The sequence below is a fragment of the Anguilla anguilla genome, chromosome 7, assembly GCF_013347855.1.
Source record: "Anguilla anguilla isolate fAngAng1 chromosome 7, fAngAng1.pri, whole genome shotgun sequence".
Classification (NCBI taxonomy): Eukaryota; Metazoa; Chordata; class Actinopteri; order Anguilliformes; family Anguillidae; genus Anguilla; species Anguilla anguilla.
Window position 1 is genome coordinate 16,508,471 of NC_049207.1, and position 22,389 is coordinate 16,530,859.

Here is a 22,389-nt window from a genome sequence, read left to right on the forward strand (position 1 = left end):
GTGTTTCCAGGGCCCGATGGCTTGTCTCAAGATTGCCATCTGGTGGCACTTTTAGTCATTGACAGATCGGGTCAGGGCTTTTTTTCTTTTCTATTTTAAAATGTTGTCTTCACATATGCATTGCTTTTATTCCTCAAAATTTTATCATGTTGGATCTGTCGTCATTAGTGGTGGGATTTGTCGTCATAGACTTATAGATTCCTTTGTTAGTAGGTTGTGTTCTCAAATGTGTTTATAAAACATATATAGTCCATGTATTGCAATCGGTGTATGTGTCTGAAGATTGATCTGATGTCCATGTCTGTTAAAAGAAAAGCTATGTGCTTCTGGGCAGGATTAACTTGGATTCCAGTTTGTATTTTAGATCCAAGATTTTTTATTCAGGGACATACAGTGGTTATCTTATTGCTGTGGCAACGTAAATGTTTTTGGAACAGTGCAAATTTGGTTCCAAGCTGTGGTTTCAGCAAGATTTGCAAATTGGAATGAACTGTATTTAAAATATATAAAAGGTGATGTGTTAGAAAAGGGGTTTGGAAGGACATCTGGGAGTCTTATAAATTCTGTGTCTAACTTTGTACACAGGCATTTGACAGATTTAATGTGCAGAAGTTGAAGACTACTTAATATGGCCTATGTTTGGGGAAAAAAATGACTAGAGTTTGGGTAATAGCTCCATTCCTGCTGTACTGCTGTGTTTTGCTGGAAGCATAATTCAGTGGAACAGACTGGTCTGTAACTGTAGAAGCTATTAACAATGTGATGGGGCTGACAGTTTTGAGGGCATTTTTTTAAATGGGGGACTTCAGCACAGATGCAACCTGATCACTGCTTCTCTCTACACAATCATACAGTCATCTCTGCAGTATTTGCCCAAAGCACTGAGAACCCCACTGATCTAGATCAAAGCTGATTCCTCACAGTTGGATCTGACTAGAGCCAGCAGAGCTAGCAACATGCTTGGAGTAATAAGAAGTAATTCTCCCCTTTGACTAATAAGACAAATTGCCTGGACAGAATTTAAGGACTATTTTCTAGTAGCCTATTTCATTCTCTCACACATTCACAAGCCACACACAAACACACATGGTTTTATTGTGGTAGAATGTGAGGATTGTTTCAGGGCTGACTGGGTGATGTATGGGTTCGTCAAACAATGGAAATGGCAATTTTTCAAAAGAAAAATCATTTTCATTTTCTTAATTGTATTTATATGGAATGAGAAATTAATTTGCAGCTTACAGTTTATACACAGTACAAGCTTATGCGCATTTAGTATGTACAGTGTATTGCAATTCTTTTTAAAGAACTGAAATAAAGTCTTTTACTATCTTGGAACTAAGATGCAGGAACATATTATCTGATCAGACATTCCCTATGCTAAAAGACTACAGTAGATTCAAGATTTTAAAGCATCTTCAAGGCGTCTTGCAAATTCAGCCTTTCACCTGTCATCGGTTTGAGCTTATTTAAAATGATATTGGAGGTTTGTACATTTGGGGTCCTGTTCGGTTCTGATTCAGACCAGTTTCTCTAAAGCGCTATGCAGTATCTTCAGGTCCTCCCTCATCTGACTAAGAGCGTTCTGGATCTTTCCCGGCTGGTCCAGGACCTCCATGCTGCATGTAAATGGGTCGTACCGGACAGAGAAGGCCTTCTGGATTGTCAGCGAGTACCGCCTGTAGGGGAAAAAAAAAAAACACTTAAACTATTTATCCACGTGCACTTACACATTTGTGCCTTCTGAAGTCACGTCTTCACGGACAGCTATGCTTCACAGAGAGCTGTGTATGAAAGGGGACACACAATTGGCTCTAGCATCTCCCTTGGAGGGATTCAGTCAGTCAGGATGACAGCTTCTTATCACACACCAGCAATCCCCTCAGTCGATTCGATTTAAATTCCTCGCTAGGCCATGTAGGTAAATGTTCACAATACAGTTCAGTGGGATTTTTGTTTCAGAACCTCCTTCCATGTTGTCACAGGTCACAAAAGAGAACATTTCCTGTCCATGCACAATGGAACTTCGGCCAATCAAGGTATTGGGCCCAATGGTGCTTGCAGTGTTAGATTGTACATGTTGTTGCACATTTGTACTACAACTTGTAAACTGTATCACATGGTATCTCCTGCACAACTACTTCAAATTCAAGTGTTGACACAGGTCATTCAATGTAAGTTTTCAATGTATTCAAGCAGGTCACGTGAATAATGCATTCTTCTCTCAAGACCTTTTTAAGATGATTTCCTAAGTGACAATTAAGGTAAGAAAGTTAGCCAGGCTACAGTGCCACACTGAGGAAGATTGATGCCATATGCCCCAAAATGTACCAAGATTGGCCTTGTAGGGGAGAAATGAAATTGAAGAAAAAAATAATTAGTTTTTACTCCTTTTTCAAACTGTGTTGCTCATTTATCATAATAGCAGAATCCCACTTGTAAAGAAAGGGGTTGTCTGAACTGACACATTCTCTTGCAACCTTACCTCAGCTTGGCCTTTGCATCTTCAAAGCTCTCTGACACGAAGTATACAGGCTGGTAGGTCTGGTCTTGATATGGCTGGACTGCAGCCTCCTCAGCATTGAAGGGTTTGTACTCTGGCTCATTGGAAAGAGCATACTGAAAGAGAAAATACCTCCAGAATTACTTCAGAGACACTGGGGCATGTTCATGTTAATACTGTAGCAAATCAAGGTCACTAACTCTTTATAAGCAAGAGAATCACTGCGAAAGTCTGATTATGGACGTGGATGGTCATTTATATTGTAACTAACCATGAGCTCTCCATACGATGACAGCAGCCCAGCGCCGTATGCCTTAATGGCCCCGTCCTGTTTACAGAGACCAAACTCCACTGTGAACCAATAGAGCTGAGAGAGGGAGAAAGAGAGAAACCAGATTTTATTTTTCACCTTTGTTTTTCTTACAGTTAGGGAAATGCAACACAGCAACATGACTCACATACAGAACACATATTTAGATTTAGGATATTTAGATGGGTGACATAAGCCGCGTTTCCACCGCAGGAACTATACCCCGGAACTAGGAACCTTTTGAGGAACTCAGTGCGTTTCCACCGCAGGAACTAGGGTCTAGATTTAGTTCTGGGGGCTTTGTTTTACCCCCCAAAACGTTCCTGCTCGGGGGGTAGTACTTTCCGAAAGTACAGGAACCTTTTGGGTGGAGCTTGCAGCGCTGAACATTTCTGATTGGTCGAGTACTCGTAGCATTTGTGTTGTATTTATTTTCCGCCATTACCTGCCATGTTTGAAAATATGCAGCGGCAAACCAATTTATTTTCATAATAACTTCAAATCAAACTTGTATGTTATGCGGCGCAGTAGCCTACTTTTGGTTATAACCTGTCAACGTCTTGGAATTATAACGTGTGCTCTTCTGTTCTTTTCTTGCTTTAGTATTCGTTTTATAAAATGCTAAGCATTCGTGCTGGGACAGCATATTACGTAGGCTACCAAAACATTCAAACGGATTAATTCGGTTGCTGAATATTTTCTTCCGGATTTTCTTTGTTAGCCCGTTGTAATTGACTCAAAACGTTTGATACAGTTATGTGAGGTATGCGGTAGTTCTGCATAATTAACATTGGTGATACAGTACAAGCAAACTGGAAATCACCTTCCGCACTTTTTATCCGGGTAAAATAACAGGTTAATTCTAGTAATCTTCCCTTTAGCTTTTTCAGACTGCCGTAATTTTACTCAATTTTACTGCCATTTTTCAATTCCACGAAAATACCAGGAAGACTATGGACTCATTTATGGTGCATGGTTCGCATCTGGAGGGCACACTTCGCTGCTCGGCTAGCAGTAGCCTAACTTCGAAGGAAAGCAAACGGTGGCTGTACCACTACTAATTTACATTTTCACGCAAATCCGAGTTTTCGTTCTATTCTTGTCATTTTGCGATTAGCCTATATGGAATTGACGACGAGAAAGTAATAAAACAGCAAATTGTTTACAACGTGTGCATGTTTTCTGCTGTTAATGAATGTGTTTGAGAGGATATATGAAAATCAATAAATACAAAAGTAACCATATATAGTCATTGTTGGTAACCCGTTGTATATAAGTGGAATAAACCCCTCCGGGCTGTCCCGGTTATTAGAAAATAATGTAGGCTACTTCGGTGGTAGTATGGGGTTACAGAAGAAATCATATGACAGATGGACCGACGACAACGTCAGTGGGCTAATTTGCCTAATCTTCGCGGTACTTTAGACCCCGGTGGAAACGCATACAACCATTGGCTGAAGGAACATTTTAGTTCCTGGTAAAGTAGTTCCTGGGACTGAAAGTTCCGGGTAATTTTGGTGGAAACGCGGCTATATTAAAAGAAAACCAACTGAACCAGCTAAAGTGACTTAGCAAGGTGTTGGGCCACCACGAGAACAGCTTCAATGCGCATTGGCATACGTTCTACAAGTCTATGGAACGCTACTGGAGGAATGGAAGACCATTTCCTTCAAAATATTCCCTCATTTGGTGTTTTGATGATGGTGGTCAAGAGGACACCTCGGTCTAAAATCTCCCATAGGTGTTCAATTCAGTTGAGATCTGGTGAGATCTGGTGGCTGCAAAGGCCATAGCATATGATTCACATCATTTTCATACTCATCAAACCATTCAGTGGCCCCTCGTGCCATGTGGATGAGGGTACTGTCATCTTGGAACAGACCACTCCCATCAGGATAGAAACATTTCATCATAGGATAAAGATGATCACTCAGAATAACTTAATATTGATTAGCAGTGAACATTCCCTCTAAGGGGACAAGTGGACCCAAACCAGACCCACATGCAGATGTCACTTTAATCACTGTTCCTATTGAAACACTAGCCAGTAGGACAATCTTTGTGACTGAAGCTCCTGTGATCCATGCCACAATAACGAACCCTCTTTCAAAGTCACTTAGATCTTTTCCTCTGGCCATCTTGATCCAAAATTGAGGTCAACTGGACCTGCTCAGCATTTTTATGCATGCCACAGAGAATGATAGAATGTTAATTGCTTGATTGTATGCAGGACACTTATATGGAAGCATCTGCATTCATTATGTTGCTCCACTCATTTCTTTCAAGTTTTCCTTTAATTTGTCACCCATCTATAGAAGAGTTCACCAGTTAAAACATCATATCTACCACTAGAGAGCGCTAAAAGCATATTATCAGCTGAAGCCAGAAACTTGGAACGCCTGAAATGTTACATCTGGCTCTTATCAGTATCTTCTGCCTGTTGAAGGTTCCTGTGTAAATTTGTTCAATGAAAACCAGAGTCATCCTCTGGGACAGATTAAACCACATTTCACATCTGTAACTGAATGCTCACGCTTACCGTAGACAGCCTTTCAATGTCCTCGTCTGATGCTCCCAATGAAGCAAGACCAAGTTCCTTGAAAAATTCACAGGACAGCAATTAGACAACCAACCAGACTGCAGACTGCATGCACATTTCAATACTGCATTCTTATCATTACTGTCTGTAGACCAATTGGCTCAGCATATCAAAATGTATATACTTGTCTTATCAGTACATTCTTTTCATCAATTTATATTTTTGATACAGTTCAATTATATATTTTTTAAAACAGTGGAAATGAGTGCATTGTGAATACCAGATCAATCCAATTATTTTTACCTGTGAAAATTGAGCAAACTCCTTGTTTGCCAGCATGGGGATGTGGCCAAGTAGTTCATGACAGCAATCACTGTGCAGAGATAAAAACGTGAAATTAGAACTTACTTTTGAACAAGAAATCAATCATGACAGAAATTCAATACATTTTTATTTCAGGGATGGAAAAACCAAAGGATATTACACTATTCTTAGAAAAACGGTGTGATCACTACCAGTATAACAATAGTAGAAATAATAATAATAACATACGGCTCTGGAGAGTGCATTGGGGTGGAGGAGTGGCGGATGTACTGAGTGCACTGAAACACTCGGAATGCCAAGCTGGCCAGGAAGTCTCTTGCAGACAGCAATCCAGCGACTGGGCGCAGCTGAAAACCTGTCCTTTCTATGGGAACAAGAGACATCATCACTATCATTTCTGCATCTCACATGTATATGACATCATCACAATATTCAACTCAGTCCTGCACCGGAGACAGCACTGGTAACAACCAGTTCAGTTTTTGGCAAACACATGCAAAGACATACCACCAGTTCACTAACAGTTTCAACGAAAATAGAGTATGGTTAGGTGCTTTTGTTTTTTCTCCAACTTTCAATGTATGCATACTAATTTGATATGTATTCTAATTTCACAAGCCTTTTGCTTTAATGTTACGAAAGGTCTTCGAAAAATCAACAGTTTCTTTCATCCAGGAAAATGGATATCTCCCTTGCTGATCAAACCTTTTAGGAAGGTGGAGACATTTCTCAGTTGAGGAATGTTGTCTTCTCCATATCCACAGTCCTTCTCCAACTGCTGCAGAGTCTCCAAGTACTGTCTGCAGGCATGCGTTGGGTATATGCCCCTCAGAGTCTGGTATACTTGTCTCCTGTCAGATCATAATCACCATCGTTTTCACGGTTATAATTTTCCTCTGCCTCCTCCTTTTCTTACAGTCATCGTCATCATCATCATCGTCATCATCATTTTAATAATTATCAACATTATCAAAATTTAAATAATAATCAAGATCAAAGTCAAAATCATCACTGTTATCTTTGCTATGTAAAGTTGTGTAAGTCGCTCTGGATAAGAGCGTCTGCTAAATGCCTGTAATGTAATTTAATGTTATCTCCCATTCAGTTACACTGCTTGGTAAAGTAAAAGCAGGGTTCTTACCAGGTTGCAACCTCCTCCGGTGTATAGTCCACTTTGGGCAAAGGATCTCCTCTACAAGACAGAGAGTAAAACTCATCTTAACATGCAGAAATTAGGCATTATTCAGAGCAGAGCAGGAGCCAAACAAATTCTTTTAACAAGGATTTATTTAGTCCTCAATTTGCCCATGTCTCAGAATGGAGCTCACGGTGTATTTCTGTTGTAATATTTTTATATAGTCATATCCGATTCACTATGTAATTAGAATATCCGCACATCAACTCACTGTTTGTAGCTAAAGGCGAGTTCAGCGATGAAAGCTCTTCTCCTCCTGTACTCCGGATCCCTGTAGCCCTTGAAATACACAAATCGAACAGTTTGAAACTGAGTGACAGAGCTAGCAGAGTATATGTTTTGCGTGATGGCACAAGTGTACCCAGATATTTTTAGCGCATTTCAGCTTATGTTCGGAATTAATATGGATTATTCCAAAATCTATACCTCACGTGAATAAAACACCCTTTAGCATAAAAAGCGGTTGATATATTTTATAGTTCTTGTTATTGACTATACATGTAGCTATGTCATACTCACTGGGTGGTCTTCGTCTAAATCCGGGTCATATTTTGTTATTAAATGATTGCACTTGTCCAGATCCCCGATCTTCCTTGGGAACCAAGGAACTGAAAGTAGACATAACGAAAAAAGAAACAAAGACTCCATAATTAATTTTCCAAATTCAAATAAGTGACGCTAATGTTTTTTTTTTCCATCACCATTTAATTTTGATTTGAATAATAATACGCATAATTATAACAATACTAATATAGAGCTTGAACTATTGCAAACACATAGGCTTCAAATATGCTATTGTTGTTGCCTCACAAAATAAACACATTATACACAAGAAGGAGTTACCTTTCTCCTCTGCGATCGCACGGACATCGTCTGCAACCCTTTTGAGGGAGTTGATTAAGACGTCCGTGTCGGAGCTGTGAATCTCACACCTTACAAAGTATTCCAGATCCGCCACCACGCTGTTCTTCGTCCTCCTTCCTGGTCTGGTTTCAATATGATGGATCTTGGCTTCAAAAGTCTAAATCGCAAATAGCATTGCTCATTTCCACCATTTGTTTGTAGGAATAAATAAACAACGGTAGCACTATTACAATTATTAATAGCCTCTAAATGTTTTATTCACAAAATATGTTTGCGCTATTTATTTTTTTAATCAACATGTAAATAATAAATATTAGCCTATGCATTACAGACATGGAATTTAGCCTAATGAATAGAGCTGATGAATTACCTCTAAAACTTTGCCCGTCTTGGATAGCCCTGATTTCTTTTCGCTGCTGAGAGTGAACACTATATTAAGGGCAACTTTTCCATCCTTCTCCTCAAAAACGAAGTGGTCTGCACAGCGCGAGGTGCCGGGTGAGGGCAACCCACCACTCTCGCGCTCTTTCCTGGCATCTTCAATAAGGCTGCGCTTTCTGCCGGTGAACTGAACTACACCCTCAGTCTTCATCGAGCTCCCTTTGTTTGTTGATGATTTAACAGTTGATAATATTCTTTAGGCTACAAACGGACTGATCTAGGATAAATTATGAATGTTTGACGGATAAACACGAGATACTTGGTACATCAATCACTCGTTTGCAGACGCTCCAAATTCTTAAGATGAGAAGCAAAATAATTGTTCGATTTTTAGAACATTTAGGCTATCTGGCATCAAACTTCCTTCCAAATGACGAGGTGCGCCAACAGACTAGCAGAGGGCTTTTTATTGGCTTCTCTAAACTCAGCATGTAAATGAGTTGCGTATATTTACGTCGGATTGTCAGGTGCAATGCGTCACATCCCTACTCTTTTGTATGAAATAAAAATGGCAACCCTTTATTAGAATGCCACGTAATAGTAAGTGTAATATTCTAAAAGATCAGTCAAAATGACAATCTACAAAATGATGAAAGACCACCGTGGAAAGGCTTATTTTTAAAATGTCATCATAAATCATTTTAAAAAAATCTTGTAACAGTAAAGTGTGAATGAATGTGTACAACATTACATTTCTTCTGCCCAGGTGCATTGGTAAATTAAAATAAGTCGTTATTTTATTTTATTTTATTTTATTTTTTTTGTGCTGTCCAGGGTACTGAAGTGTCTTGACATTAAAAACTAACGAGTTGCATAACAGAGAATAACTGTGCTATTATGGAATCACAATAACAGTTAATAATAAAATGTAATGTTAATTCAACTCTTAACAGAATACATATGAATGGAGTGCAAAGAGTTGATTTAACACTGAGCATTTTAGCCTACTGTGCATAAAACAGAAGACAAAGGGATTGCATTTTGTGGTAGTTCTTCCTCCTTTTATACCAACTTGAATTACTGGGTCACAATTTGGGTTGAATATACAGACCCATTAAAATTGAATGGTCGAATGGTTGAATGGTGTGCGTAAATGAGATTGTTGATGTTGCTGCAAATCCGGCACCTGTTGTTGCGACCTTGCAAATCCGATGATTGGAGAAAAATCGTGCGCAAGGGGCTCAATTACATGCACAATTAATCAAGCTTGCATGTAATACAAAATGAAGACCAAACGACAACGGTAAATAGTAATTTGATTTATTTGTAATTATAATTATATTTTATTCATGTTATGCGGAGAATTAAATACACTTTATTGCATATAATCAAAATACAATGATTTACATTTTAACTAGGGCACTAGAATACTGTAAAGCAATCATGGACGTTGTAAATATTTACCTATGTGTCTTTCCTTAAAAATGAGATTTCTCTGGTGTTTGAAACATTAATTATTTTCAATGCTGTTTTTATTTATACACGTTGAAATATAGGTTACTGCAATTAAAAAAAAAACCATAAGGAAATTTCAACTGTAGCCTATATTACCCCCGTATTTACATAATGGCTACAGTAATATACAAGTTGCGCGATACATTCTCGTTCCAAGGGATAAATGAGAAAATATTGAAAATAAACTGGGGTAATGAACAGGTTATAAAAAGTATCATAATAGCTTTGGTGTGATAATCATTTTGGTGTGGAGGGTCTCATCTGGATTCTGAAAATTACTGTTATTATCTTCCGCCTACGCGCCGGCGGTACCTATTTAATCGCATTGAAAAAAGTTTATCTGTCATCATTGGACTTATAATAAAGAACATTTTGTAAATGATAGCGACCGTTAAATTAGCAAACATTACCAAAACATTTCCTATTTATATTCTGAGATATTATTAATTTAGAAATAAAAACCATTAGCCTGCACGCCAACTCACAGTTGTAGGCCAATCATATAGAAGTACGTATAAGCTGAGACTCGTATTTAAGTATTCAACGGCTAAAACAGTCAGTGAATACATTAGGCCTACATACTTTGCATACTGTAAATGATTATTGAATTTTGTCCCTTTGTCAATTTTAATCATAGGCGTGCAGGATAGGGTTTCACAGGGAGAAAATAAGTGCAACCGGAAGAATTCACATGCAAATAATAGCTATTATTATTTTACAGCGTAAAGAGCAGAAAAAACATATCAGGAGACATGCAATTGGTAGTAATCACTACAACGTTGTGTAAAGTTTTCATCATTCCATTTTACGAAGGGCGTTGCACAAGATCCCGATCTCACCTGAAACGAGGCAAATCGAATGTAAGGTTACATTGTCACTTATTGGCTATCCACAGGACAGTTAAACATCTGGATTTAAAGATAAATGTTTTCCATTGTGACAGAATTTTTGGTCGTTATAGTCCCATGTTTTTTTAACTAGCAATTTTGTGAATTTAGAAAATGTAAGATATTATTTTAACATGCACACGCACCGCTGATGGTGTCGGCCAGGTTCGTGAGCTGCTGAGTGCTGTCCAGAACCTCTATGTTCTGGGTGTACGGATTGTACCGCACCGAGAAGGGCCGGGGAATAGTTGCGGCGTATTTTCTTCAGGAAAGTAAAAAAATAAAAAATAAAATAAAATAAAAATGCAAGGTCAGAGAAAAGTGTTTAATTAAACTATACCACCGAAATTCCCGATTGGGTCTGTAAGGCGGTATCACCTTCCGTTATTTTTATATTACCTGCTTAATTATTAACTAGCCTACTAAACACGAATGTTTTTCTAATACAAAATAATATAAATTCCATGTTATAATCGCTTTCCAACAATATTTAACTTTACTTCCTTTACCTTATTTTACTCTGTATTTTGAATAGTATAAACTGAAAAATAGATAATACCTTCAGTTGTTACATAAATATTCCTCATGAGTCATGACTGCAGTAAAATATAGCTACCTACAGTTGTGTGGTAGGTGTTTATATCAGGCGGCTATACATAGCAATAGTAGCCCACTTATTCCGTGGTTCTGTATTTAACAGAATGGCAGCATAAAAGAATGTTGTATGGCTATTCTGTTGACGATTTTACCCGATGACTACACTACACACAATATAAGAATATATTGGGATATAATGGGAAGGGATTATTTTCAACCTTTCAACTCTCTGTTACACTACTAAAACTCATTGTTTTCTGCAAAGTTATGTTTCTCATGAAATGAAATGGTATATTGTTAGTGCTCAGTTATGTAAAGCGGATTCAAACTGCATTTAGTAAACAAATGCAATGATAAACATTTTGACCCGCTGCATTGCATTGTTTTACCTGACTTTCTCTTTGGCGTCGTCAAAGCTTTCAGCCACGTAATACACAGGCTGGAACTCAGTGATTGGGTACTTCTGAAGGCAGGTCTTTTCAGGGAGAAATGGCTCAAGCTTCGGCTTGTCCGTTAAACTGTACTGTAAGGGAAAATCACCAGTAGTACTATTCATACTTTTTCATTTGCTACTTACTTTTAACAAATGGAAGGTTTTGAGTAATCTCCCTAGTGTTGCAATAAAATCATATTTATTATGTAATAAACCCATTTTCGGTTTTACTACTCCATTCAACCAATGGTGAATTGATTATGTCATTTTCCAGACACCGGAGGCTGTGACATCAGCATATTCTCTCGGCACCAGAAAAGAAATGTACGGCTTTTCAATGAAATCCCAGTTTTCATGACTCGGTGGTGTGTCAGTAAACAGGAAGTGTACTGACTGGCTGAATTAGGACACAGTGTGAGACAGTCAGCTTCACTCAGCTCTGTCACCCAGACATCCTCTGCCGAAAGAATATGATATAACACAGTCCAATGAAATTATGAACCCATTATTCTCCCCTAAATACCCCCCGTACCTCTCCCTCCCCTGGTTCACTACTAGCCTACTGGCCCCATACTCGGTCAGTGAGTCAATAGTCCATTCCCCTCTGGTGACCCTCCTGGCCACTTTCCCCAATTTTCACCCACCGGTGTGAGTGCTCCCTTGAGGAACCGCCCTCTGGCATCAGGAATATATTATTGTTATAGGTTATCTGAGACAGACCCTCACATCTGGCCCCTTTATTTTTACCTTCAGCTCCCCAAAGGATGAGAGCAGTCCAGCTCCATAGGCCCGTATCTCTGAGCCCTGCCTGCACAGACCAAACTCCACCGTGAACCAGTACACCTGCAGAAGAGACACAGGGGAGATCCAGCATGATGTCACTGATGATGATGATGATGATGATGATGATGATGATGATGACAACTCCTTTCATACTCACAGTGGCAAGCTTTTCAATATAGTCATCGGGGGCCCCCAGGGAAGCCAAACCAATTTCCTGCCGAGACAAAAATCCAATGGTTTTTTAGGTAAAATAGGTTGTATATTCCCAGTTATGATGATAATATTTCACAGTGAAGGTGGCTGTCATGATTGCGTCAGTGGTGGTGTTGTCCTGATGTAACAGTGTCTGTAGTGATCTCATTGCATAATGGTGAGGATGGCCTCCTGTGAGAGCAGCTCTGTGATTATGTCTGTAGAGATTCCGCTGCAGTGAATGCTGCCCCACTTTAACAAATGTAATACTGTAGCAAATGCTCCTTTGAACACTGTACCTGTGAGAACTGGGCAAAACCAGGGTCTGCAAACAGAGGCACGTGTCCCAGAAGCTCGTGGCAGATGTCACTGTGGAGAGGGATATTTAGTGTGTCTGCCATTATTTCATTCAATAATTCCCAATTGAAACAAATTGTAGTGCAATTATATATATGTTGATCCTCTGTGTTGGCTCCTACACTCTTTGTCAGTGATGATAGTGCTCCTCTTTCTTTTTCTTTCTGTGTGCTTGCTAAATTATCTTTTGTAAAATAACAATTTACAGTTTAGTTCCTTTCATCCAGAGTGACTCACAATAGGTTGATTCATTTAGGCGGGGTATTTTTACCCATGATCGCCTGTCAGAGGCATACTCACGGCTCAGGCGTGTACATGGGCCTGGATCCATGACGGATGTACTGTGTTGAATGGAAGACTCTGAATGCCAGTCCAGCTAAGAAGTCTCGAGAGGAGAGCAGACCAGCCACAGGGCGCAGTCTGAATCCTGTGCATGCTGAGAGGAAGGGATAGTGCATGAGTGTGTGTGTGTGTTTGTGTGTGAGTGTGTGTGTGCGTGAGTGTTTGTGTTTGTGTGTGTGTGTGCATGTATGCGTGCGTATGTGGTATTTGTTTGTGTGTGTGTGTGTATGTATGAGCATGCGTGAGCGTGTGTGTGGTATTTGTTTGTGTGTGTACCTGTACGTAAATGTGTGGCGTGTGTGTGCTTGTGTGTGTGTGTGTGTGCGCATGCGTGTGCATGTGCGTTCATGCAGGAAGTAGGGCAGTCAGATATGCGCACAGGGCTTCACAGGCTCTGTATGACACAGGCAGTGTGAAATGACAGTGAAATAGCTGACGGTGTGCAGGATGCTCTTACACTGCAGGAAGTGTGAGATGTCCTCCAGCTGGGGAATGTTGTCCTGCCTGTATCCGCAGTATTTTTCCAGCAGGGGGAACACTCTATTGTGCTCATGGCAGGCATGTGTCGGGTACAGGGTCTTCAGCTCCTTAAAAACAGTTCCCCATGTGTTCTTCTCATCCTCTGTATACATCACCGTGGGAATAGGCTGACCGCTGAACACAGAGGTGTACTGTCAACCACACAAGCTGCACTGACAAATGCCCACTGACATGCACACACACATTTACAAACATATATGCCTTGTTAGTTATTCTGGGTAAGCAAATGGAAAACAAATTACCACATAAATAAATATGTAAATGACAATAATAATAACAATAATAATAGTTGTGGTTGTTTTATTGTGACTTGCACTCACACAGTAACACACACATACACACACACCGAGCTGAGTTGCGGGTGAGGCTTGGACAGTTGGGAATGAGAGTGCATACTTCATTATTCTATTAGTGCACGTCGGCCCCACTTCTATGTAAATGCGTTCCCTTTCAGTGGCCATCTCATTGAGCGCTGGTGCTCTTTGTAGTGCCTGAGAAGAATACACCTCAATTATGACAACAAAGCCATAGGCTCAAAATTGCATGCTGGCCTCCTGCAATTTGCGGCCCTTTGTCTGAGGGGTAATTTTCCATAAACAGGATCGGCCCAGCACTCAAAGGACCAAGTGAACAGGGGAGAGATCTAGCAATGGGGTCTCTGCCCTTGTGTGTGCATACGCGTGTGTGTGTGTGTGTGCGTGTGTGCGCGCGCATGCACGTGTGTGTGCATGCATGCATGTGTGTGTGTGTGTGTGTGTGATGAAAACAAAGAGAGAGAGCGAGTGAGAAGGAGAGAGAGAAAGAGAGGGGAACACACTGCAGTTAGTTTTAAAGCAGTTCTGATGTGGTCAAATAGTTACTGTCTGTAGTTGTAGGCAATGTCCGCAAATTCCTTTCTTCTGGCTCTGTATGCCGGGTCTGTGAAGCCCTGGATCATGAAAAATTAAATAAAAAAGCATCAGCATCAAGACCTCAGGATCAGTGCCTGCCCACTACGATATCTGCAAGGCAACATTTAAGAGGACTGAATCCACTGGCCACTGGCAGACACCTCTCACTCCCACGCTAGTCTGAGCAATGAATCAAATTTAAATGAAGCCTTTGTAGAGTGCTGCCTGCTTATGCTAAATACATTTCATTTTAATCGTGGAAGGGAAGGGAGTAATTATTTATAATTACAGGGACTCAATTAAAGTAATGACATCAGTTTGTGGGCCCAGAATGTTTACATGAGAATAGGAGCAGAGAGGGTCTGTGATCACAGTGAGTGACACATACACAGTGTGATGCCAGAGAGACAGAAAGGGAAGGAAGTCATGTTCAGGCGGACAGGAAATGCATCTATAACCAGCCCACAGACATTCTCAGTTCTTCAGTTCTCCACAACCCAAGTTCTTTTGATACTCTCCAGTCCATTGCAACAACTCATCTGGCAAAGATGTGGCATCCAGTCTGTTTCATGGTTGTCTTATTTAGGCCAAATTTAAATTTACTAGAGCAAGCACAGTTTTTATGTGATTGGAAATAACATTGACCCGAGCTGGGGCACTAGTTATGTTTCCCCTGAGCAAGGCAGTTTGAACTCCTCCACTGAAAATATTACTGTATACATTCGCAACTTCATGAGTGTTCCAATATCACTCAAGATTGTAGATGGCTTACTTTACATTAACCATAACAACAAAACACCATATTTACTGAAGAGTTATAGCCTATGTGTTGTGCAATATTAGTGTTTTTCCATGTCAGCTGTTTATCAATGAACAAATTAATGGAAATACAGTGTTCAGGCTACAAAATTAGAATCTGCTCAGGTTCATAGGAAGAGATCTCCTTACAGGGTGGTCGGCGTCCAATTCAGATCCGTAGCTGAGGATCTGGTTGGCGAAGCGATCCAGGTCCTGAATATGGTTGGGAAACCACGGGACTGAGGAGGCAGAATGACAGTAATGACAACAAAGCCCAGCCTTGTCACTACCACTAGATAAAGGAAATGCTGTTACATCCTCTTGCTATAAAGTAGTTATTACTTTAGCAATAAAAGTAGCAATGGATGGTTATAATCCTGCTCCTATAGTTATGGTATAATACCAGGATTGTCAATCACTATAGCAGTCATTTATATTAGAAAGTGCAGCAGTAGTAGTGTAGTGGTCGTCATAATTTGTAGTAGCTGTAGCATAAGGTTCCATTAAGTCCCAGAAAATATCTTGTACATGAGACTTGACATTACTTCACTGACATCAGGGTTTCATTTTCCAGAGCCTGGAAATCAGGGTAGTATTAAAAAATGGCTTGAACCTACAGACAGAACCTTTAGTTTAGTTATTGTAATAAACATAGTATGACATGAAATGCTTAAAGAGCTAGCCCTCAAGGCCCTTCGTAATAACTTTTCTATTGCGTTTGAAGTGTTCAGTAAGCCACAATACAATTTATACAAGGCAACATATAACATAAAATTATTATGTGTACTTCATTTTTTCCATATTTAGAAACAGAGAAATAATCAAATTAGCTTTTTGATGTAAAGTATTCGATTTCTCTATTGGAGGTCTGAACAGCTTGTCTGTTCTGTTTGGATATTCCCTTCAAGTTTATTTCTGGATGACAGCCCATTAAATGGTAGCAAGTCTAATTGGTTAAAATATAAATACCTTGTTAATTGTGCAGTAAACATGGTATCCAAATGATCAATACTATATCTTCCAGTAGATCGCAGTATAAGAACTTTGTTGCTTTCAGTATAAAAATACAATACATAAACCATATAAAGTAGACTTAATATAGTATTTGTTATCTTTGGTTCTTGGTGTATCATATAACTATTAAGATGACGGTCTGGAATGCACAGGGTCTTTCAATGGTTAGCTCATGCCGACATGCCGACATGCCGATTATGAAGATTGAAAGAACTTCAGTTTGTCCAGTAGAGGTCAGTGTTGCTAAAGTGTGAGTGAAACCAGACTATTCATGTCCCTGGAATACAGGGCCACAGTGGCACAAGCAGCCTCAGCAGACTCATTTAGTCTCTGTCATGTTTAAATGATCACAACTGGGGGGGGAAAACTCACTGATCAGGTTAAACATACTTCTTCAAGGGGACACTAAGACACTAAGAGTCTGACTTGCCCTCTTGACGAACTTATGTCCAGACTGTGCATCAAAGTGTCAACCAGGCTGGGCCGGGCCAGGCCAAGGCAGGCCCATAGATCTGGGACATTTTATTTCTGACTTCATAAATATACTACATATTTTGTCCCATTCAAAGCTCTGATTATATCCCTTACTGTTCCCTGCCCAGTTATGCAACAGTGGATCCATGATGGATGTATATGTGGGCATGCTTAGTGCACTTCCTGGAAGGAGAAGACTGTGGGGGTAAGAATACTGCACAAGTTTGTGCAGGGCTACCCTCTGGCCAGGGTAGGCAGGGAGGTCAGCCAGCGAGGTCAGCTGGATTTATGACCATTAAGCATACTGAATACTAAAACTCTAAACACATTAAACCAGTGTGGTCCTCCCCTAGGGCATGAAAAACAAAAGACTTGTGCCAACAACTCTCCAACACAGAGCCCCTTCCCTCCCACCACCCACACCAGATTCCCCAACTACAGACTGCCTCTATGACAGGCCATAAATATCCTTCCGGACATGTCCTTTATTTCACAGAACAGTGGACGGTGCTGTCTGCAGACGCTGCAGTCAGTCTGGCCCTCAGCGGCTTCTGAGGAGCCTGCCTGTCTGTCTGTTTCCTGGATAGGGAGTGACCTCATTAGGGTCCCCCTTGCTGAGTCCATAACCCGAGTCCTCTGTTCCCCTCCGTCGGGCCTGTTTGTCCTCAGTGGCCAAACTAATGCAATTTGGGGAAATAACTAATAACCCATGAACAGAGCAGCCTGCTGATTTGTCTCTGCGGTGACATTTATTACCCTGCCGAAGCGCCACCCGGAGCTCTCCTCTGGGATTAACAGCGGCACTCTGTTCTGTCCGTCACAGATCCGCCACAGCCGCTCCCCTGTCCACGCTGCTCGAGTCTCACAATATGAGCAGTGGAATGCAGGGCTAACCTGGCCAGCCTCAGACCAAGGAATTAGTTTATCTGCCTGTTTTCTTGCTCAGACAGACACCGCTGTATTCAAATGTATCTCATCGCTGTCAGCTGTATCTATCTACGACGATGATACTTTCACAGTAGGCACTCACTGTTTTAATGAAAGATAAAACTGGCTCTCTAAAGTGGAAGTGCTCCTTTAAAACCATGAGGAATATGAATATCAGAGGTGGCACAATGCCTACTCTAATCTGGCGTACCAGAATGTGCAAGGTAAGTCTCACTCAAAGAATCTATGTACAAGTCTTATATTTCCATCTTCACTGACCCTTAATAAATAATCAAGGGAACATAGTGTTTTTTTTTACATACTGCACCACCTTCAAATGCAATCATATATACACACACACACACACCTGTGTCCTTCTGCTTGTTACGGGAGAGCTCGTACACGTGCCCACTGATCAGAGTGCCGAGTCCTTCGATGACATCATCCAGGGCTTTGGTACAGGTGGAGTCCACACTGACAAAGAACTCGTACTCTTGCTTGTTCGTGCTGGAGGGGCGTGACTCGATGTGCGTCAAGTTGATACCCTTTTCCTGCCATTCACAGACACACAGGACCAGTTACTCTAAACATGCTGAGCCATTGTTTTAACCATTTTCCCCTCTGCGTATCCATATTTCTTCTGAAAGTTATGCAAGTGTCACTATGGGTGTTTTCAATGATGTGCAATTCTAGATATCTTATGTAAAGTGTGATTCTGTTAATTGTAAAGTGTACTAGCTCTTACACTCTTAGACTGCTATAGCACTTAGAATAGAAATTCAAGGAATGACCCACCCACCAGAAGTAAAAAGAATATTAATTTAGGATTATTGATACTGAAATAAAAAATAAATCATTCAATTATTAAATTATTATTTTTGACACCTATCTTTTTGGGAAATATTGTAGCTTGTTTAAAAAAAGTGTTTAATTAAACTTAAACACTATAGTTTTCCCATATTTTTGACCGTAAAATCATGCATACTAGTGGTGATTATTTTATACAGTTTTTTACATTTTTTGCTCATCGTTATCAAGGTTTCAATATTTTGAAGGTCACTGTATACAGTAACTATTGAAAATGTTAAACCATGCAGTTACAATAATCACAGTAAACAGTCATTGTTCAATATTAAATTCATTATAGAATGCAGTTTCAGAATTTAATCCATCAGTGGTATCAGAGAAAGTGTTTAATATGTCATTGGGCTTGCTTCACTGGGAGTTGATGGGTGTGTGTGTGAACGGGTGAGGTCAGAGGAGGGGCAGGATAAAGGGAGCTCATAGGCTTAGGGAATGTCCTTGTTTACATCCATGCTGTATGGACAGCACTTGGAAAATACTAGTTATTCATCTGTAAGGTGGACATGTGACAAACACAGTTTATTTCCACATTCATACAAATTTGCCCTTGCACTTACAGGCCAGGTCATGGATCGACCCATACACATGCGCACATGTCCACTGATATGCAAACAAACAGACAGGTACCCAAACACAGGCTATTAGAGTGACCACTCCGGTATAGTATATCAACAAATGTGAAGTAGAAACAGAAGAATTACTTGAGCTTTGTAAAGAAAAATACCATTGTAGGTGTGTTGTTACAGCTGGAAATTAACATTAAAAAAGGCAATATACTGTGGAGAATGTACTGTTGTCTAAAGAGTGAATAGAAAACAAAATCAAAATGCACTTTGATACCAGAAGATCTGTCAGCCTAATGTCAACCTACTAATGTCAACTTACTATTTACTCAGCAGGAGCAATACACCTGGCAGATTTCTATCCACGTCAATATTTATTCATTTCACAAACGTACACGCGATAAACATGGATCAAAGACAAGCATGACCGAAGGTCATCCAACGGAGGGGCGACCTCACAGAGCACTAAACGCAGAGAATTGATATTACAGATGTGCACAAGAGAGAGGTGATCTCAAAGTAGAAGAAACACGAATACAGTCTTATGGGAGTGCCTAGCAATGAGGTGATCTTATAGCAGCACTAAAACACAGAATGGTGATCTTATAGGAGTTTAAAGATACAATATGAACAGAAAGGGTCTGATCAGAATGACCCAGTGTGAAGCATCACCCTTTTTTTGAAACTAACGTCTACTGTTGATAGAACTATTTTGTTGTTTCTGCTTCATACCAAGTTAGAGCAGTTTGTCTCCCCTGCCGTGCCTACAATCACTCAAGCATCCGAACAGACCTATCATCATCTGAAACGTACTTCATAAACTTTTTCGGATAGCACAAGCGTTTATCAAATCACAGTGCTTTTTTAAGCCATGTGTTTCTTGGTTTGTGGCTTTTCTGGCTATTTGGCAAATTAAAATCAAATACAGTATTGTGGTTAAAAACACCATGACCATCAAACATTACAGATATGAGCCCAAAATCAGAAATCAGGAGGCTGAATAAGTTTTGCTTGCTTTGTTTCCTCTCGCTACGCAACGCACTGCCTCCCACACAGTGTTTTCCCAGGTTACTGCCCTCTCTCAACTGACCTCTTCCGTGTCCTTGGCCATTAATTCCTGGGTCAAACAGCAATCATAGAAAGTGTAGCACGGGATTTAAAGGCCTTTCATGAGAGCAAGGGGCTTTGGACTGTCAGACCACACTTTCATCTATTTGTTCACAGTAGTAGTGTGAGTCAGCACCCCAACAGAATTTTTCACTGACATGGGAGGTTTTATAGTGTAACAGACCCTATACGTGCATGTGTGTGTCTGTGTATGTGTGTGTGTGTGTGTGTGTGTGTTTTGCATAGGGGGACTAACCTCAAAAAGTTTCAATGCCTTGACCAGAGCCCCCACCCCCTCCTTCAGAGAGAAGATGCAGGACAGCACCCCTGGTTTGGTGGTTTTCTCCTCCAGGTACATGGAGCCCTGATTGGAAGCACAGCAAACAGAGGGGCCAACATCTGTAACTCACTGGCCTCATCTGTACACTGCCCCCACCTCTCTCTCTCTCTCTAGTTTGTTTTTTCTGCATTAATAATACAAACATTTTCAAAAATATTTATTTTATCTGTATATGTGTGCATGTGTTTGTGTGTGTGTATATGCGGGTTGTGTGTGTGTGTATGCATATTTTATGTGAAACAACATTGAGAATTTTACTTAACAACAAGGTATTATTTGTCATAATGTATTAAATGTGCTGGGACATGCATAGACCAACAGCTTAAGGCCTACAGGATAATCATTAATTCAGAAAAAATGTCTAAGTAAACTTACTGTATACAGTATATATTACTTGCCTTAAAAGAAAACATCATATGTTAGAAGTGCAATGGGTGATATATAATAAATTATTATTATTATTATTATTATTATTATCGTTATTATTATTAATATTATTATTATTATTATTATTCACCTGACCGGCTTTGTCCCCGTTCATTCTTCGGAATCCAGCGTCCATCCTCTGTTATTCGAGCAAAAGATTCCCGCAGTGATTTAACAGTTGTGCCTTAGTCCGAGTTTGTTTGTGTAACTTTTTCCAAAATCCTCCTATATAAATGGAACCACGTGCTACCACACCCCCTTATGTTACTGGGTCAAATGAGTAGGCTTGTCGCGCGATGTTCTCAACAATATTTGCCAGCAAGGCATATCTAAGGGTTTGTTTAAAAAAAATTTAAAAAAACTACCCAGCCCCAAGAAACCATTTGCTAGGCTCCAGGCTTGCCGCTGTTACACCCTCAATGTTTCCTTTCCCTGATTTAACCTAATGATTAACCGCTCTTTTCGGAGTGCCCTTGCGTGATCTGGGCCGTTCAGCATCGGGGAGAGACTTCTCCCCGTTGGTGAACGGCCACAGTGATTGAGTTGTGTGTTGTTATGCCTGAGGCCCACGCGGTGGCGTCAAAAGCATGCACGTGTACACATGCCGAAGTTTTCTAGCATAGTTTTCCAGTATACACAATATAGATATAAGAAATGCACGTTGTATTCTCTAAGGTACAAATATATAAATGTAAGACAGGGGATTGGCCTTATTTCACGTGTGCGGTCTATACATTACATAACCGACAGCAGCTAGATATCAAAATAGCTAGACAGTATAGACCGTTTCGGTCATGTCATGGAGAATGCAATACTCATTACCAGTCAATACCGCTAGATGACACTGCAGTCCATATTTTTATTATTCTGCATCTAAGTTTCTTTAACACGAATGTTTTTGGCTGTGTTAGTGAAAAATATATCTGGATTTGATTAGTACCATATTGCACGATTTGCCATATAGCTTGTGTAACCTGTTTTGATTGATGGATTCATGTTTTATAAATTAGCAGTTGTGTAAATAGTCGAATTGAATTATTTAACTTTAATTTAAACTGCATATTGTTGTTGTGTTTGAGTTTTTTGTACTATACATGACAGGAAACTCAAAGCAAAAACTCAAAATGAAACCTAACAAACAGTGGGCGTGAGTGTCAACATCTAAACCGAGTCAACAACTTCGGTGCTTAAATTGTGCAAACAAGTAGTCTTCTGATGGACTCA

At 40.0% G+C, this 22,389-nt stretch overlaps 2 protein-coding genes across 2 annotated transcripts; both read right to left on the bottom strand.

Moving 5' to 3' along the window:
• Window positions 1–1,194: 1,194 nt before the first annotated feature.
• On the bottom strand, window positions 1,195–9,284 carry th2 (tyrosine hydroxylase 2). The gene is made up of 12 exons (XM_035426610.1): window positions 8,106–9,284; window positions 7,715–7,892; window positions 7,391–7,479; window positions 7,083–7,150; window positions 6,818–6,868; window positions 6,382–6,527; window positions 5,905–6,040; window positions 5,656–5,725; window positions 5,353–5,409; window positions 2,775–2,870; window positions 2,486–2,619; window positions 1,195–1,679 (listed from the first exon to the last, which is right to left on the bottom strand). The coding sequence occupies exons 1-12, from the start codon at window positions 8,325–8,327 to the stop codon at window positions 1,520–1,522; spliced, it is 1,407 nt and encodes a 468-aa protein (XP_035282501.1). The 5' UTR covers window positions 8,328–9,284; the 3' UTR covers window positions 1,195–1,519.
• A 151-nt stretch (window positions 9,285–9,435) lies between these two features.
• On the bottom strand, window positions 9,436–21,585 carry pah (phenylalanine hydroxylase). The gene is made up of 13 exons (XM_035426611.1): window positions 21,257–21,585; window positions 20,656–20,763; window positions 18,233–18,416; window positions 15,601–15,689; window positions 14,623–14,690; window positions 13,680–13,876; window positions 13,181–13,316; window positions 12,823–12,892; window positions 12,489–12,545; window positions 12,296–12,391; window positions 11,505–11,638; window positions 10,665–10,780; window positions 9,436–10,470 (listed from the first exon to the last, which is right to left on the bottom strand). The coding sequence occupies exons 1-13, from the start codon at window positions 21,299–21,301 to the stop codon at window positions 10,427–10,429; spliced, it is 1,344 nt and encodes a 447-aa protein (XP_035282502.1). The 5' UTR covers window positions 21,302–21,585; the 3' UTR covers window positions 9,436–10,426.
• Between the last annotated feature and the right edge of the window lie 804 nt (window positions 21,586–22,389).